General features: G+C 47.1%; 1 protein-coding gene across 1 annotated transcript in view; it reads left to right on the top strand.

Annotated features, from left to right (window-relative positions):
- Positions 1-19,875, top strand: part of LOC147113152 (dynein axonemal heavy chain 8-like) — a 1,456,516-nt gene that overhangs the window by 281,112 nt on the left and 1,155,529 nt on the right. Inside the window, exon 11 of the mRNA XM_085998053.1 lies at positions 8,827-8,929. Within this exon, the coding sequence (XP_085854179.1) occupies positions 8,827-8,929 (103 nt within the window). The remainder of the gene's footprint in view (positions 1-8,826; positions 8,930-19,875) is intronic.

Below are 19,875 nucleotides of genomic sequence, written 5' to 3'. Positions count from 1 at the left end.
CAAGAGAAAGAAAAGTGTTTGAGTGAGTGTGGAACAATGTGTTTGGGTGATGTGCCTGCTATAGTTGAATAGCAGTCATTGTGTGCAAGGTGTGAGATGTGGGTGTGCGTGTTGGTAGGCTGAGATTATTGGTGGGTGAGTGCTGGGGGTGTGGTGCTTTAGGCAGTGTGTGAAGACTATGGTTCAGATGGTGATATGTAGCATTTGGTGAAACATTCACTCACCATGACCACCCGAGTGAGGTCGTTACATTTCTTCCTGCACTGTGTGTAGGTCCTGGGGACCACAGTGCTGCCCGAGACATGCTGCACTACCTCCCTCTACATGGTGCAGAAGACTTGTGGCGAGGGCCTCCTGCCACTTGCCGGGTAGGGCACCGCCCTCCGTCTCTCCACAGCGAAAACCAATGCTTCCAGTGCTTCATCGCAGAATCTGCGGGCTCTCTCCCTGGGGCGTGGATCTGCCATGAGTACACCTGGTTCAGTCCTCCAGCTCCAGCTCCAGCTCCAGCTCCAGCTCCAGCTCCTTCTCCTTCTCCTTCTCCTTCTCCTTCTTCTGTTTGCTGAGGCAGCTGCACAGCCAACAATGCTGAGAATGAGGTGCTGCAGCATCAATGAACCTCCCCTTTAAGTAGTGAAAAACGCCTATGGCAATTATGACTTGCGATTAGACTGCACCTGATATTTGTCCACCCTTTGAATGTAACACCAATGAGCTTGGGCATTAAGACTTGAATTAGGACTCCAATCATTTTTTTGAGCAGTGAGCACGAATTTTGCATGCAGTCTGAAGCGTTAGCACCTGGTGCTAACTCTCCAACTTTTCTACTGACACCGCCCATTCCTTGGCTATAATGAATTTCTAGCCTTAAAATCTTACAGTAACAGAGAAGATTGATCCAGGTAGTGCAGTAGATGTGGTATTTGTGAACTTTCAGAAGGCATTCGACAAAGTGCCACACAGGAGGCTTGTTCAGAAGGTGGAAGCCCATGTTATTAAGGGGAAAGTGGCAGCATGGATATGGAATTGGCTCACTGACAGGAAGCAGAGGGTTGTGGTGGATGGATGTTCTTCAGACCGAGAGGTGGTTTGCATGGTGTTCCTCAAGAGTCAGTTTTTGTCCAGTACTCTTAATTTTTATAAACGGCCTAGACTCGGGTATAGAGAGCAGCATTATAAAGTTTGCAGATGATACAAAACTTGGCAACGTAGTAGATAGTGATAAGGATAGATTCAATATGACATAGACAGGATGGTGAAATGAGCAGAAGCATAGCATGTGGAGTTCAATGCAGAGACTGATATGGAAAAACAGTATACTATAAATGGTACATGTTTGAAAAGTATAGATTAGCAGAGAGACCTTGGTGTCCATATAAACAATTCCTTAAAGATTGCAGGGCAAGTTGATAAGGTGGTTAAAAAGCATATGTGTTATATTGGTCTATAAATAGAGGCATAGAATATAAATATAAATTCAATGTCCATCACCAAGAGTGGCTCGGTAGCACTATAACTGACCAAGCTGGCCGAGTCCTGAAGGAGGTGGTGAGAGAACCAACATGAGGGAAAAATCTACTTCATCTTGTCCACACCAATCTACCTGTCGCAGATGCATCTGCCCATGACAGCATTGGTAGCAGTGACCACCGCATAGTCATTGTGGAGACGAAGTCCCAGCTTCACACTGAGGACATTCTCCATCATGTTGTGTGGCACCACCACCACCATGCTAAATTGGATAGATTCAGAACAGATCTAGCAGCTCAAAACTGGGCATTCATGAGGCACTGTGGGCCATCAGCAGCAGCAGAATTGTATTCCACCACAATTTGTAACCTCATGGCCTGGCATATCCCTCACTCTAACATTACCATCAAGCCAGGGGACCAACTGTGGTTCAATGAGGAGAGCATGCCAGGAGCAGCACCAGGTGTACCTAAAAATGAGGTGACAACCTGGGGAAGCTGTAACACAGGACTACATTCATGCAAAACAGCGGAAGCAGCATGCTTTAGGCAGAGCTAAGTGATCCCACAACCAACCGATCAGATCAAAGCTCTGCAGTCCTGCACGTCCAGTCGTGAATGGTGGTGGACAATTAAATAATTAACAGGAGGAGGGGGCTCCATGAATATCCCCATCCTCAAGGATGGCGGAGCCCAGCAAGTGAGTACAAAACACAAGGCTGAAGCGTTTGCAACCATCTTCAGCCAGAAGTGCCGAGTGAATGATCCATATCGGCCTCCACCTGAGGCCCACACCACTACAGAAACCAATCTTCATCCAATTTGATTCACTCCACGTGATATCAGGAAACAGCTGAGCGCACTGGATACAGCAAAGGCTATGGGCCCCGACAACATCTCGGCTGCCGTGCTGAAGACTTGTGCTCCAGAACTAGCCGTGCCTCTAGCCAAGCTATTCCAGTACAGCTACAACAATGTGGAAAACGGCCCAGGTATGTCCTACATAGAAACATAGAAGATAGGAGCAGGAGTAAGCCATTCGGCCCCTCGAGCCTGCTCCACCATTCAATGAGATCATGGCTGATCATCCAAATTCAGTACCCTGTTCCTGCCTTCTCTCCATATCCCTTGATCCCTTTAGCCTTAAGAAATATATCTAACTCCTTCTTGAATATATTTAATGAATTGGCCTCTACTGCCTTCTTTGGTAGAGAATTCCACAGGTTCACCACTCTCTGGGTGAAGAAATTCCTCCTCATCTCTGTCCTAAATGGCTTACCCCTTATCCTTAGACTGTGACCCCTGGTTCTGGACACCCCGACCATCGGCAACATCCTTCCTGCATCTAGTCTGTCTCGCCCTGTTAGAATTTTATAAGTTTCAATGAGATCCCCTCTCATTCTTCTAAACTCCAGCGAGTACAAGTCCAATCGACCCAATCTCTCCTCATACGTCATTCCTGTCATCCCTGGTATCAGCCTGGTGAATCTTCGCTGCACTCCTTCCATGGCAAGAACATCCTTCCTCAGATAAGGCGACCAAATTTGTCCTGTCCACAAATAGCAGGACAAATCCAATCTGGCCAATTACCGCCCATCAGTCTACTCTCAATCATCAGCAAAGTGATGGAAGGTGTCATCGACAGTGCTATCAAGTGGCACGTGCTCACCAATAACCTGCTCACCGATGCTCAGTTTGGATTCCACCAGGACCACTCGGCTCCTGATTTCATTGCAGCCTTGGTCCAAACATATTCAAAAGAGCTGAATTCCAGGGGAGAGGTGAAAGTCACTGCCCTTGACATTAAAGCAACATTTGACAGAGTGTAGACTGCCCTTGACATTAAAGCAACATTTGACAGAGTGTAGCATCAAGGAGCCCTAGTAAAATTGAAGTCAATCGGAATCAGGAGGCAAACTCTCCACTGGCTGGAGTCATACCTAGCTCAAAGCAAGATGGTAGTGTTTAGAGTTATACAACACAGAAAGAGGCCCTTCGGCCCATCATGTCCACGCCAGACATCAAGCCCTATCTATTCTAATCCCATTTTCCAGCACTTGGTCCGTAGCCTTGTATGCTATGGTGTTTCAAGCGCTCATCTAAATGCTTCTTGAATGTTGTGAGGGTTCCTGCCTCTACCACCCTTTCAAGCAGTGAGTTCCAGATTCCAACCACCCTCTGGGTGAAAAAGCTTTTCCTCATACCCCTCTAAACCTCCTGCCCCTTACCTTGAAACTATGCCCCCTGGTTATTGACCCCTCTACTAAGGGGAAAAGTTCCTTTCTATCTACCCTATCTATGCCCCTCATAATTTTGTACACCTCAATCAGGTCCCCCCTCAGCCTTCTCTGCTCTAAGGAAAACAACCCCAACCTGTCCAGTCTCTCTTCATAGCTGAACGCTCCAGCCCAGGTAACATCCTGGTGAATCTCCTCTGCACCGTCTCCAATGTAATCACATCCCTCCTATAGTGTGGTGACCAGAACTGCACACAGTATTCCAGCTGTGGCCTAACTAGCGTTTTGTACAGCTCCATCATAACCTCCCTGCTCTTATATTCTATGCCTCGGCTAATGAAGGCAAGTATCCCATATGCCTTTTTAACCACCTTATCTACCTGTCCTACTGCCTTCAGGGATCTATGTACATGCACACCAAGGTCCGTCTGATCCTCTGTCCTTCCTAGGATCCTACCATTCATTGTGTATTCCCTTGCCTTGTTAGTCCTCCCAAAATGCATCCCCTCACACATTTCAGGGTTAAATTCCATTTGCCACTGTTCTGCCCATCTAACCAACCCGTCTATATCGTCCTGTAGCCTGAGGCTTCCCTCCTCACTATTTACCACTCCACCAATTTTCGTGTCATCCGAGAACTTACTGATCATACCTCCTACATTCATATTTAAATCATTAATGTACACTACAAACAGCAAAGGACCCAGCACCGATCCCTGCGGTATACCACTGGACACAGGCTTCCAGTCACAAAAACAACCTTCGACCATCACCCTCTGCCTCCTACCACTAAGCCAATTTTGGATCCAATGTGCCAAATTGCCCTGGATCCCATGGGCTCTTACCTTCTTGACCAGTCTCCCATATGGGACTTTGTCAAAAGCCTTACTGAAGTCCATGTAGACTGCATCAACTGCACTACCCTCATCCACACACCTAGTCACCCCCTCGAAAAATTCAATCAAATTGGTCAGACATGATCTCCCCCTGACAAAGCCATGCTAACTATCCCTGATTAATCCCTGCCTCTCCAAGTGGAGACTAATTCTGTCCCTCAGAATTTTTTCCAATAATTTCCCTACCACTGATGTTAGGCTCACTGGCCTGTAATTCCCTGGTTTATCCCTACTACCTTTCTTGAACAATGGTACTACGTTAGCTGTTCTCCAGTCCTCTGGCACCTCCCCTGTGGCCAGAGAGGTTCTGAAAATTTGTGTCAGAGTCCCTGCAATCTCCTCCCTTGCCTCACATAGCAGCCTGGCTTACATCCCGTCAGGGCCTGGGGATTTATCCACTTTTAAGCCCGCTAAAATCGCTAGTACCTCCTCCCTGTCAATACTAATTTGTTCAAGTATATCACAATCCCCCTGCCTGATTTCTAAGCCTACGTTACCCTTCTCCATAGTGAACACAGATGCAAAATATGCATTTAAAACCTCACCTACATCTTCCGGCTCTACACACAGATTGTCACTTTGGTCCCTAATGGGCCCTACTCTTTCCCTGGTTATCCTCTTGTCCTTAATATACTTAGAAAACACCATGGGATTTTCCTTTATTTTGCCCACCAGTGTTTTTTCATGCCCCCTCTTTGCTCTCCTCATTTCTTTTTTAAGTACCCCCCTGCACTTTCTATACTCCTGTAGGGCTTCCACTGTTTTTAGTCCTTTGTATCTGCCAAAAGCCTCCCTTTTTTTCCTAATCCATTCTTGTATATCCCTTGACATCCAAGGTTCCCTGGGCTTGTTGGTCCCACCCTTGACCTTTACGGGAACATGTTGGCGTTGTACTCTCTCTATTTCCTTTCTGAAAGACTCCCATTGCTCGGATGTGGATTTTCCTACAAGTAGCTGATCCCAATCCATTTTGGCCAGATCCTGCCTTTTCATATTAAAAGCAGCAAGAGAATTCAATCTGGAGATGCTCTGCCTGCACTGAATAATTAAGAGTGGAACCAAGCAAAGGCAGTCCCACTGAGCTGGGAAACAGAGAGGCTTTGGAGGAGGATGATGTGGTTGGCCATGTCAAAGGCTGCAGAGAGGCTGAGAAGGAGAGGAGGATAGTTCATCACGCTCAAAGTCACAGATGATGTCATTCGCAACCTTTATTTGGGCAGTTTGAGTGCTGTGACAAGTGGAAACCTGATTGGTGAGATTCAAACATGGAGTTGTGAGAAAGATGGACATGGATATAAACAGAAAATGTTGGTAATACTCAGCAGGTCTGATTTGGGAGACATTCAAGGACTTTGGAAAGAAAAGGAAGGTTAGAGATGGGATGGTAGTTTGCAAGGACAGAGGAGTCAAATGTGAGTTTTTGAGGAAGTTTTGAAAGAGAAGGTAACAATACCTAAGTAGAGGAAACCAGTTACAATGTAATCTAGCATGGGGCCAGAAAGGAACAACATAAGAACAGAAGAATTAAGAGCAGGACTAGGCTATACAGCCCTTCGAGCCTGTTCCACCATTCAATAAGATCATGGCTGATCTGCGACCTCAACTCCACTTTTCTGCCCGATCCCTGTATTCCTTGATTCCCTATGAGTCCAAAAATCTATCTATCTCAGCCTTGAATATACTCAAAGACTCAGCATCCACAGCCCTTTTGGGTAGAGAATTCCAAAGATTCACAACCCTCTGAGTGAAGAAATTCCTCCTCATCTCAGTCTTAAATGGCCGACCCCTTATTCTGAGACTGCCCCCTAGTTCTAGACACTCCAGCCAGGGGAAACAAACTCTCAGCATCTACCCTGTCAGAATCTTATGTTTCCATGAGATCACCCCTCATTCTTCTAAACTCCAGAGAGTATAGGCCCAATCTATTCAATCTCTCCTCATAGGACAACCCTCTCATCCCAGGGATCAATCGAGTGAATCTTCGTTACACCGCCTCTAAGACATATATGTTCTTTCTCAGATAAGGAGACCAAAACTGTGCACAGTGCTCCAGGTGTGGTCTCATCAAGGCCCTGTACAATTGTAGCAAGACTTCCTTACTCTTGTACTCCAACCCCCTTGCAATAAAGGTCAACATGCCATTTGCCTTCCTAATTGCTTGCTGTACCTGCATGCTAGCTTTCTGTGTTTCCTGTATGAAGACACCCAAATTTCTCTGAATACCAACATTTAATAGTTTCTCACCATTTAAAAAATATTCTGTTTTTCTATTCTTCCTACCAAAGTGAGTAACCTCACATTTCCTCAAATTATACTCCATCTACCACCTTATTGCCCATTCACTTAAACTGTCTATATCCCTTTGCAAGCTATTTGTGTTCTCCTCACAGCCTACTTTCCCATCTAGGTTTGTATTGTTAGCAAACTTGGATACATTGCACTCGGTCCCTTCATATAAGTCATTAATATAGATTGTAAATAGCTGAGGCCCAAGCACTGATCCTTGCGGCACCCCACTAGTTGCAGCCTGCCAACCGGAAAATGACCCGTTTATCCCTACTCTCTGTTTTCTGTTTGTTAACCAATCCTCTATCCATGCTAATATATTACCCCCAACTCCATGAGCCCTTATCTTGCATAGCAACCTTTTATGTGGCACCTTATCGAATGCCTTTTGGAAATCCAAATATACTACATCCACTGGTTCCCCTTTTATCTACCCTGCTAGTTACATCCTCAAAAAACTCTAATAAATTTGTCAAACACGATTTCCCTTTCATAAAACCTTGTTGACTCTGCCTAATCATATTATGATTTTCTAAGTGCCCCGTTACCACTTCCTTAATAAGGGAATCCAGCATTTTCCCGATGACTGATGTCAGGCTAACTGGCCTGTAGTTCCCTGTTTTCTCTCTTCCTCCTTTCTTGAATAGCGGGGTTGCATTTGCTACCTTCCAATCTGCTGGAACCGTTCTAGAATCTAGGGAATTTTGGAAGATCACAACCAATGCATCCACTATCTCTTCAGCCACCTCTTTTAGAACCCTAGGATGTAGGCCGTCATGTCCAGGAGATTTGTCAGCTTTTAGTCCCATATGTTTCTCAAGTACTGTTTTTCTACTGATATTAATTACTATAAGTTCCTCACTCTTATTAGTCCCTTGGTTCCTCACTATTTTTGGTATGCCTTTTGTGTCTTCTACTATGAAGACAGATACAAAATATTTGTTTAATGTCTCTGCCATTTCCTTTTCCCCATTATAATTTCACCTGTCTCAGCCTCTAATGCTTACTTTTGCTACTCTCTTCCTTTTTACATACGTTAGGTAGTCAAAAGTTTAGTAGTTATGGGGGTCAAGGGCGCAGGAAGTTGAAGTAGCTGGTCTCTGTGATGGACAATATTTAGGATCAGAAACTCAGCTCAGGGTTGAACTGGTGATGTATAAGCCAATTGTTTGCTAGATATATTTATTTTTGTGCCTTTTAAGCCAGTTGATATATTCCTGTTTGCTCCCTTGTGGGAGCAAAAATCAGGGCCATGTCAAAGGGAATGACAAGGTTGGGAGACAGTGAAGGTTTTGATGAGGGCAAGGATATCGAATGTGGAAGTGAGGCATCAGTTGAGCAAATCAACAACTGCAGAGATTTTGTTTTGGAGTGCCAAAGGTTAGGCAGTTGGGAATTCAAGTGTGCAGTTGCAAGTGACTTGGTGAGAGTTAGCAAAAAGAAAGCGACAGGTCAATAGACACATATTAGTTTAGACAGAAATCAGATATACAAAGAGAAAAAAAGTTGATTGACTGAAAAAAGCAAAAGACAGTGAAAGAGCTCAGTAGGAAAGATGCAGACAAACACTAATGGTAATCAATAAAATTGGACACAGGATATCAGAAAGGATAAAATAAATGAAAACCTAGAACGGTAATCAAATTGCTAGAGAGAGATACAGAGACACACACAAATGCCATCACTGAGCCACGGTTGACACCTGAATATTCTTGAGTGTAGTGTGCAACTTACTACAAACATCACACTTAACTTCTGTCATACTTTAGCAACAACACTTTAGATGTTCCGCTAAGCATATTCTCTGATTCACCACTAACAACTTGCTGGAGATCTGCTACTAATTATAATAAACAAAACAAAATGTTTAGGAAAATTTGCGTTGGTAAATGTTCTCAGAGATTTGCTTATATGTTTTAACATTATTATTTTTGGCAGATATTTGGAAAAGAAAAGATTGCTATTTCCTAGATTCTTCTTTGTCTCAGATCCAGCTTTACTGGAAATCCTTGGACAAGCCAGTGATTCGCACACCATCCAGGTTTGTTTGAGTAGTTTTTCTAAAAAAAGACAGGAAACAAAATTAATTGATGCAAAAGTTATTGTTTGTAACTTTTGCAGCTCTTTTGTGATTGTCAAGGAAAAGTTTAGGAATAGAAATTTAAAAACTAGCAAGCATCAAATATAATCTGCTGTACCCAATCCTGATTTGCCACTCTTATATATCAAAATAGCAATATCTCATTAGAATATATGAGGGTGTGGTAGCTTACTGGTTATTGTATTGAACTAGTAAACTCATAGGTTGTGAATTTAAATTCCACCTTAGCAAGTTGTGAAATTGAATTCAAAAATCTAGTCGTTTATAGGCTGACACCAGGAACAATGACCATGAAAGCTGCTGCTTATCATAAAAATTGTGGTTCACTAATGACCCTCAGGGAAGGGAACCAGCCATTTCTACCTTGTCTGATCTACATATGACTCCAGTACATCACTATGGGGGGACTTTTAACCCCAAAAAACAGGTGGCTTGGGGTCGGCTGGGAAGTTAAAGTGTTGAAACCCGACTCCAACCCGCCTCCAACCCACCCACTTCCTGTTTTAACGGGAGTGAGGGGGCAGCCAACCTGCTCCCAGGAGGCGGGTCGCCCATTTAAATATTATATTGAGGCTGGCATGCCTCAGATTTAACTACCATTTTAAATTTGACTGTAGCTGGTCGGGTTTTGTGGGCCTCATGAAACCCGTCAGCTATCGTAAGACGAGGACTGCTGGATCCAGGAGGTAACTGCCTTTACACTTACCTCCTGGATCCAGCGTCCTTGCCTAACCCGCCCTCCCGTGGCTCTCTCCCCCACGAGGCCTCCAATCCACCTCCCAGGCCTCTGATCACTCCCACCCCCAGGTGTCCGATTCCTCCGCAGGCCTACGATCCCGCCCCCCCACCCCACACGAGGCCGTGCTCCTCCGGCCCCCCAATTAGCCGCTCCTGGACCTCTGATGCTGACCCGACTACCACACCCCCCACCCCGCTCCTCTGTTCAGCTGCTCCGGCTCTCTGATGCTCATCCACCCTGCCCCTTGCCACTCCTCCAGCCCTCCGATCAGCTGCTCCTGGCCCTCCAATGCTCATCCACCCTATCCCCCTGCCACTCCTCCAGCCCTCCGATCAGCCGCTCCTGGCCCTCCAATGCTCAGCCACCCTGCCCCCCGCCACTCCTCCAGCCCTCCGATCTGCCACTCCCCCTTGATGATCACCCAGCCCCCCGATCAGCCGCTCCGGCTCGCCAATGCTCACTCGGCCCCCCCCACCCAGCTCCTCCGGCCTCTCCGTTCGGTCCCAAGACTCCCCCATCTCCAGCTCCTCTGGCCCCGATAATCACTCGGCCCGCCGATCAACTGCTCCGGCTCTCCGATGCTCACTCGGCCCTCCCACCCTGCTCCTCCAGCCCCTCCATTCGGTCCCAAGACCCCCCCCCCTCCCAGCTCCTCCAGCCCCAATGATCACCCGGCCCCCCGAGCAGCCACTCCTGCACCTCTGATGCTGACCCGACTCCTCCTTCCCCACCCAACCTCGCTCCTCCGATCAGCCGCTGCCCCCCCCACCCCCCGGATCCCCGATCAGCCGCTCCCGGCCCTCTGATGCTCACCGCCTCCCCCCACCGCTCATCTGGCCCTCTGATCAGCCGCACCGGCCCCCAATTGGTCCAGACCGCTCCACCCCCCATTTCTCCGGGCCCCGATTGGTTCTGGCCCTCCTCACCGCTCCCTGGCCCTTCCCGTGCTCCTCTGGCCCCTCCCCCAACCACCCTCTGGCCCCCACACGATCCCTCCCTCCCACCTTTCTGCAACCCAGTGCCGCAGGCCTACCAGCCTGCAGCCAGCCAGCCTCTCAATCTGGCTGACTGCGGGTGGGAAACAGTGGTTTCCAATGCAAATCATTCCCTGCCGTTAAATTCGACAGGGCCTGTGGGAAACCCATTCTCCCGGGTTTCTTGACCACTTCCGAGCCCCCAGCTACCAACCCACCTCCCAATTAAAATTCTGGCTTGTGAGGTTGAGTTCAGAGCAACAAGAGATGAGAAATATATGCTGCCTTGCAAATGTCACTCATCCTGAGAATAAATTAAAAAATGTGCATTTATTATAGTGTACACCACTGTCATGATTCAGAATTCTTTTACAATAAATTTTAATGTGTGTTCTAGGCAGAAGTTTACCTGAAAGGCAGATGAAAGATGACTTAAATGCAGGATGGGCTGTAGGTTTGCTTAAGTTCTAAACAGTGGCTAATTTCTTAGCAATATTTGGCCATTGAGGAACCCATCTAGCAGCTTAGTGTTGACAAACTCTTTTAAACTCTGTGGGTTAGGGGATATAACAGTTCTAAAATTAGAACATGGACTCCAGAAAGTCAGCAGTCCAGCAGCAAAAAGCTTCAACAGTAATTAACTGCTGTACTGGGTGGTAGGAAAGGATACAGAGAAATTGTGCTTTTAAGTTGATTTGATGATTAACTGGAGTCGGCTAGTGTATGTGTGTTCTTTATCATTGTATCAGTACAGAAAGAGAAGTCCACTGATTGTACCAGGTGACTTTCATCATACTCAGTGGTCAAGAATCTGGCACGCAGGGGGCGAGGTGTGCACTACACGTGTCCTTTAACATGTATCCAGGCAGCACGCAATATTCGTGCTGCCTGCTGATTTTAATGATCCAAGCATGCAGCCTACCCGTGCTACTCATTAGCTGCACACCTATCGGGAGGGGGTGGATATCAGGGGTCTATGATGCCACTTAAAAGCAGCCAGCACCTCTTAAAGGGGAAGTGCATTCTGGCTGTAGACACAGGAAGAACTAGGTTAAGAAATGGCTGAAGGAAGAAGTGAGCGGGCACCAAGGTTCTCCAAAGCTGCACTAAAGGCAGCGGAGAGGAGGAGGGACATCCTCTTCCCCCAGTGGGCAGGAAGCCCTCCACACATCTTCTTTACAGACAGTGGGAACAAATTGCCAGTTAACAGCAAATTCACTGGCTGATTTTTCCAGTGACAGTTTCCTGCTTCCTGTCTGATTTATTCCGTGGCTTCTCAGGCTCTTGTTAAAGTTGAGAGTGCGGGAACATTTCCACCCTGTATTCCACTCTTCATTGAAAGAGAAATAAGCACACAAATTTTACTGCCTGGTGAAGCAGTATATGGGATACTGAGACAGCACAGTGTACCTGAGCACAGTGGCAGGATATGGGACTTCAGTTATGTGGAGACACTAGAGAAGTTGGGATCATTCTCTTCAGAGCAGAGAAGGGTAAGGGGAGGTTTAATAGAGGTATTCAAAATTATGAGGGCTTTTGATCGTGAAAATAAGAAGAAACGGTTTCCACTGGCAGGAGAGTCGGTAACCTGAGGACACAGATTTAAGGTAATTGGCTAACAAACAAGGGGGTAGATGAGAAGAATTTTTTTACACAGCAAGTTATGATCTGGAAAGCACTGCCGGAAAAGGTGGTGGAAGCAGATTCAATGGTGAATTTCAAAAGGCAATTGGATATAACACAGGGCTATATGCATGCTAAACAGCGGAAGCAGCATGTTATAGACAGAGCTAAGCGATCTCACAACCAACGGATCAGATCAAAGATCTGGGCCTAGAAATTCAGTTGCGTTCGCCAGCCGTTAGCGCCATAAGAGGGGTAGATTTGGAGCGCTAGGCACTTAGCGCCCGGGCGCAGACCGATCTGCGCCTACGCCCAACTTCAGTTGACATTTAGCGCCGGCGCAAAGTGTTTGCGCCCGCTCAGCTGCGCGTGCAGCTTATGACGTCATTTCGTCGTGCAACGCTGTTTGTGCGCCCCAAACCGGAACTTCAGTGGTGCCCGCCCAATGTGGGCGTGGCGCTGTTAAGAACTGTGAAGTGGAACGCAGCAAAGGCCCTGCGGGCCTCGGGGAGTGCTAATTAAAGGGCACTTAGACTGGACTATAAAGGCCAGCCATTTTGCTGCAATGACTTTAGTGCTTTGGATTTCTGGACAGAGACCAAGGAACAGACCTTACTGATTTGGGACAACATAGGAGAGGTATTTTTGGCTTCTGGCCAGAGCTTGGAAATTTGACTCATTGTGATTTCACTGTTTGCAAGTATATTATGGGGGCTGCATGGGGTGGCAACCCTCAGTTCCAGCATTATGTGCGAAGGGCTCGCAGACGCTGTGTGAGAGGGGCAGCCATGCCTAGACGCAGAGGGGCCATCAGGCGTCGGCAACGTAGGCCTTACCCACTCAGGGAATACCGGCAGCAGGTGTCCTATCTCACCATGACTGCCGCGCATTGTGTTAAGAGGCTGCGCTTCAGAAGGGAGGTGGTTGCAGAGATCTGCCAGCTGCTTCACAGAGATCTGCGTCCACAGCTGATGTGCAGGACGTCTCTGTCGGTGGAAGTGAAGGTCACGGTCGGTGGCTCTTAACTTTTATGCAAGCGGCTCCTTCCAAGCCGCTGCTGGGGACATAGCGAACATCTCCCAGTTCGCCGTGCATCGCTGCATCCGGCAGGTCACCGATGCCCTTTTCGCAAGGAGACACCAATTCATCTCCTTCCCCATGACCCTGGAGAGGCAGGAGCAGCGTGCAGTCGGATTTGCCAGGATCGCCGACTTCCCCATGGTGCAGGGCGCCATTGACTGCACGCATGTGGCTATGCGGGCACCTATCGACAATGCCGAGGATTACCGCAACCGGAAGGGCTACCATTCCCTCAATGTACAGCTGGTGTGTGACCACAGGCAGCGCATCCTAGCTGTCAATGCCCGCTTTCCAGGAAGCAGCCACGATGCATTTATCCTGCGCCAGACTACTGTGGCTGACATGTTCCAGGCACAGCCTCCCCCAAGGGGATGGCTTATCGGGGACAAGGGCTACCCTTTGTGTACATGGCTCATGACCCCGCTCCGCACGCCCAGGACCCCTGCTGAGGAGGCATACAACGAAAGCCATCAAGCCACAAGGAACATCATAGAGCAAACGATTGGCATCCTCAAGCAACTGTTCCGCTGCCTGGATCGTTCCGGCGGATCTCTACAGTATTCGCCGGATAGAGTCTCCCAGTTCGTCGTCGTTTGCTGCATGCTGCACAACCTGGCTATCCGCAGGACTCAGGCACTGCCACCTCACATTGGCCCACCACCTCAGGAGGACGAGCAGGAGGACCATGAGGAGGAGGAGGAGGAGGAGGAGGAGTACCAGCCCAGGAGGGAGCCACAAGGTCCAAGGGCCGTCCGCCGGCGGCTTATTGAACGACACTTCTAGGCCCCCTGTCAGGGAATGGCTTGTGGCAATGAACGCACCTGAATGCAGCCGCTCCGCAAGCCCTCAGCCGGTTAACGCAACAACCACTTGAAACATTACACATGGACAAGCTGAATAAATAAAAAGCTTTATTTAACAAACTCAGGGCCCTTCCCACATGAAACACAAAAACAGACAAGACCCCCAAAAAACAGTCAAAAACATATCTCACTCCCACAACCTGGGGAGGAATAACAAAATGTGTCCATCCAATTGGCCTTCATCCTCGGCCTTACCAAGACTAACCCCCCCCATACAGAACACAAACACCCCCATCTAAAGAAACATTTGCCTTCATCTTCGGCCTTACCAAAATAAACCCCCCCCATACAGAACACAAACACCCCCATATAAGAAAGCATTTGGCAACACACTCTACTTGGTGTGCCGAGAGGGCGAGTTCTTGTGCAGGCTTGTCCGGCCCCTGCCCGACCTGCTGCTCCGCCTCAACCTGGGCCCTATGGGTGTTGCAAGGCTGGGGGAAGGCTATACTGAATTTCTAGGCCCTGCAGTCTTGCTAGATCCAGTCGCGAATGGTGGTGGACAATTAAGCAACTAATGGGCAGAGGAGGCTCCATAAACATCCCTATCTTCAATGATGCCAGAGCCCAGCAAAAGACAAGGCTGAAATGTTCACAACTATCTTCAGCCAGAAGAGCCAAGTGGATGATCCTTCTCGGCCTCCTCCTGAGGTCCCCACCATCACAGAAGCCAATCTTCAGCCAATTCGACTCACTCCAGGTGATATCAGGAAACGACTGAGCGTACTGGACACAGCAAAGACTATGCGTCCCGACAACATCCTTGCTGTAGTGCTGAAGACCTGTGCTCCAGAACTAGTCGCGCCTCTAACCAAGCTGTTCCAGTACAGCTATAACACTGGCATCTACCCAACAATGTGGAAAATTGCCCAGGTATGTATGTCCTGTCCACAAAAAACAGGACAAATTTAACCCAGCCAATTTTTTTTTATTATTCGTTTATGGGATGTGGGCGTCACTGGCAAGGGCAGCATTTATTGCCCATCCCTAATTGCCCTTGAGAAGGTGGTGGTGAGCCGTCTTCTTGAACCGCTGCAGTCTGTGTGGTGAAGGTACTCCCACAGTGCTGTTAGGTAGGGAGTTCCAGTATTTTGACCCAGCGACGATGAAGGATCGGTGATATACTTCTAAGTCAGGATGGTGTGTGACTTGGAGGGGAACATCGAGGTGGTGGTGTTCCCATGCATCTGCTGCTCTTGACCTTCTAGGTGGAAGAGGTCGCGGGTTTGGGAGGTGCTGCCGAAGAAGCCTTGCCGAGTTGCTGCAGTGCATCTTGTAGATGGTACACACTGCAGCCACGGTTCGTCGATGGTGGAGGGACTAAATGTTTAAGGTGGTAGATGGGGTGCCAATCAAGTGGGCTGCTTTGTCCTGGATGGTGTCGAGCTTCTTGAGTGTTGTTGGAGAGGCACTCATCCAGGCAAGTGGAAAGTATTCCATCACACTCCTGGCTTGTGCCTTGTAGATGGTAGAAAGGCTTTGGGGAGTCAGGAGGTGAGACACATTACTGCCCTATCAGCCTACTCTCAATCATCATCAAATTGATAGTGCTGTCAATCGGTACTTACTCACAAATAACACGAACATAGGGACAGGGGAAGGCCATTTAGCCCCTCGAGCCTGTTCCGCTATTCAATGAGATCATAAGAATATAATAAATAGGAGCAGGAGTAGGCCATTCAGCCCTTTGAACCTGCTCCGCCATTCAATGAGATCATGGCTGATCTTCTGCCTCAACTCCATTCACCGGCCCTATCGCCATATCCCTTGATGCCCTTACTAGTCAGAAATCTATCGATTTCTGTTTTGAATATACCCAATGACTGAGCCTCCACAGCCCTCTGGGGTAGAGAATTCCAAAGATTCACCACCCTCTGTGTGAAGAAATTTCTTCTCATCTCAGTCCTGAATGGCCTACCCTTTATCTTGAGGCTGTGGCCCCTGGTTCTGGACTCCCCAGCCAAGGGAAACATTCTCCCAGCATCCATCCTATCAAGCCCTGTAATAATTTTGTATGCTTCAATGAGATCCCCTCTCATTCTTCTGAATTCAAGAGAATACAAGCCTAGTTTACTCAATCTCTTCTCATACGACAGTCCTGCCATCCCAGGAATCAATCTCGTGAACCTTTGTTGCACTCCCTCTATGGCAAGTATATCCTTCCTTACGTAAGGAGACCAAAATTGTACACAGTACTCCAGGTGTGGTCTCACCAAGGCCCTATATAATTGGAGTAAGACTTCTTTATTCCTGTACTCAAATCCTCTTATAATGAAAGCCAGCATACCATTTGCCTTCCTAATGGCTTGCTGCACCTGCACATTCACTTTCGTGACTCATGTACAAGGACACCCAGGTCCCTTTGAGTATCTGCATTCCCCAATCTTTCAGCATTTAGGAAATACTATGCCTTTCTGTTTTTACTACCAAAGTGGATAACTTCACATTTATCCACATTATATTCCATCTGCCATGTTCTCGCCCAGTCACTGAGCCTGTCGAGATCCCCTTGAAGCCTCTTCACATCCTCTTCTCAACTGACACTGCCACCTAGCTTTGTATCATCAGCAAATTTGGAAATGTTACATTTAGTCCCCTCACCCAAATCATTGATATAGATTGTGAATAGCTGGGGCCCAAGCACCGATCCTTGCGCTACCCCACTAGTCACAGCCTGCCATCCTGAAAAAGACCCGTTTACCCCTACTCTTTGTTTTCTGTCTGTTAACCAATTCTCAATCCATGCTAGTATATTACCCCCAATTCCATGGGCCCTAATTTTGTTCACCAACCTCTTGTGTGGGACCTTATCGAAGCCCTTCTGAAAATCCAGATACACCACATCTACCGGTTCCCCTTTGTCTACTCCACTAGTTACATCCTCAAAGAACTCCAATAGGTTTGTCAAACAGGATTTCCCTTTCATAAATCCATGTTGACTCTGCCCAATCTTACTATTAGTTTCTAAGTGCCCAGTTATTGCATCCTTTATAATAGATTCCAGCATTTTCCCAACTACTGATATGAGGCTAACAGGTCTGTAGTTCCCCATTTTCTCTCTCCCTCCTTTCTTAAATAGCGGGGTTACATTTGCTATCCTCCAATCTGCAGGAACTGTAGTGTATGTGCCTTTAAGTCAGAACTACTTTTACAGCTCCTGTATACTGTAGTACCGGCAGTGACCACACCGGTATATAAGCTTTGCGCATGCCTCTGTACCCCCAGTCTAGAGACTACCCTCCTCCAGTAAAGACCTGTTATTTATTAATGTACAGCATCTGTGTGATTATTTAATAATAGCATATCCACTGAACCACGGATCCAACAGGAACCATTCCAGAATCTATAGAATTTTGGAAGATGACAACTAATGCGTCAACGATTCCAATGGCCACCTCTTTCAAAACCTTAGGATTTAGATCATCCGGTCCTTGGGATTTATCGACTTTTAGTCCTATTAATTTTGCTGGTACTGTTTTAATTTCTTTAAGTTCCTCATTCTCGTCACACCCTTGGTTTTCTCGTATTTCTGGGAGGTTTTTTGTGTCTTCCTCCGTGAAGACAGAAACAAAGTATTTATTTAATTTCTCTGCCATTTCCTCAATCTCCATGTCTGATCTGTGACCTAACTCCATATACCCACGTTTGCCCCATATCCCTTACTACCTTTGATTAATAGCAATCTATTAATCTCAGATTTAAAATTAACAATTGACCCAGCATCAACTGCTGTTTGCAGAAGAGAGTTAACCTTCTACCACCTTTTGCGTGTAGACGTGTTTCTTAACTTCACTCCTGAAAGGCCTGGCCCTAATTTTTAGGCAATGTCCCCAAATCCTAGATTCCCCAAACAGAGGAAACAGTTTCTATTTATCTACCCAATCAGTTCCTCTCAATATCTTGAAAACTTTGATCAAATCATCCCTTAATCTTCTAAATCCCAGGGAATACAACAACAACATCTTGGATTTATATAGCGCCTTTAACATTGTGGTTGTCGGAGGCCTTCATGTTCATTCCACACCACCTGATGCAGGCTCAGTCTTGGGAGCCAAGAGACAATGATAGGTAATTTAACTTGCTCTGTATAGGTAAGAGATCAGGTCTGAAGAACAGGTGTAGGAACACTCAAGACAGGTGAGGAGCACCCAAGATTTGAAGCAGTAGCAGGAGCTTGAGGAGCTGGTCCTACCTGCTCTAGTGCAGAGTGACAGAGGAGTTCTGAATGATGGGTAGAGTCAACGGCCACAGAAAGCAAGCAGAAAGCAGTATTGGGCAGCAACAGAGTAGAATCCAGACTATTGTGGGAGTAGCACCCAGGAGTGTAATAGAAGTCCCTTCTGTTCCAGGCAGCATCTCCATATCTTATGCACATATATTTCTTCAATCTCTCTGCGATATTTGGTACAATTCCTAAGCTGCTTTATTCCACAGCAGACTAAACATATAGGCCTAGAAATACAGTCACGCTTTTCAGGCGCTAACTGGTCTACTAAGCCCCCAATATGGTGGGCAGGAATTGCGTGTGCATTTCGGGCCGGAAGTGCATCATCTGCCATATTCAGAAAGGATGTTGCCCTGGCAATAGGAGCGCACACCGGTACATTTAAAGACATGAATAAATTATGTAAATAAAGGACCTGGGCTTCTTGCTGGACCTTTTCTATATTTTCAATTGTCCCAGCACTTCACTTGTCACGATATGAACTCGCACAGCACAGCATGGCACTAACTGGCAGGAAGACCCCTTCACCAACAATACTTAAAGGGATTATGCAGTACATAGAGGTTCATTGCTGGTTCATCATTTCACCCTACTGCTTGACTTCTGTTTTTTTTGGTATGTTGTAAAAGACTGAAAAGTTCACTTTTTCCACACAGAGAAAGATTTTGCTGATTTTGCGCTGTTGTTTTCCTTAGATATAGCCTGGTTACAGATATGGGTGGTCTTATAGGGCTCCTTTCATGGCTGGATGATGAGAGGTAACAGCAAGGAAGACACCACAGAGCAGGAGCAGCTGCCAGAAGAGGGAGGAGGAGGGTACTGCACAGGTAGCCATATCCACAGTGGGTATTCAGGGAGCACTTATCCTGCATCAACTTCATTCAGGAGTAATGTAAAAGGCACCTTTGCTTCACCAAGGAGGCTATCACCGAGCTATGTCACCTGCTGCAGCATATCTCAAGCCTCAAACCAGGGCATGGAAAACACTGCCTGTGCCTGTCAAGGTCACCGTAGCCCTCAACGTTTATGGCATGGGCTCCCTTCAGGCTTTAACAGGTGACATCAGTAACATCTCACAGTTCACAGTACACAGATGTATCAAGATGGTCACCAAGGCTCTCAGAGACCAGCTCATCAAGGAGCGCTTCACCTAAAACAGCCCTCCGAATCCCCATGCACCAACAGTCCTTACCACTTCCCTTGCAATTACCATCCAATTGCCTTCCTTCATTCCAGACTAATGGGTCTTGCCCTCACTTCTATACAAAGAAAAACACAAACACTAAGGCCTAGAAATTCAGTGGCCTGCGCCACCAGTTTGCGCACAAAGAGGGCTTTTGCGCCACTGTCCAAACCTACCGCGATATTTAGCGGGGCGCTAA

This window comes from Somniosus microcephalus, chromosome 9 (assembly GCF_052327205.1).
Source record: "Somniosus microcephalus isolate GS21.2 chromosome 9, FLI_Smic_1.0, whole genome shotgun sequence".
Taxonomy (NCBI): domain Eukaryota; kingdom Metazoa; phylum Chordata; class Chondrichthyes; order Squaliformes; family Somniosidae; genus Somniosus; species Somniosus microcephalus.
The sequence above is the reverse complement of the archived record's forward strand: the minus strand, read 5'-3'. Positions and strand labels throughout refer to the sequence as shown.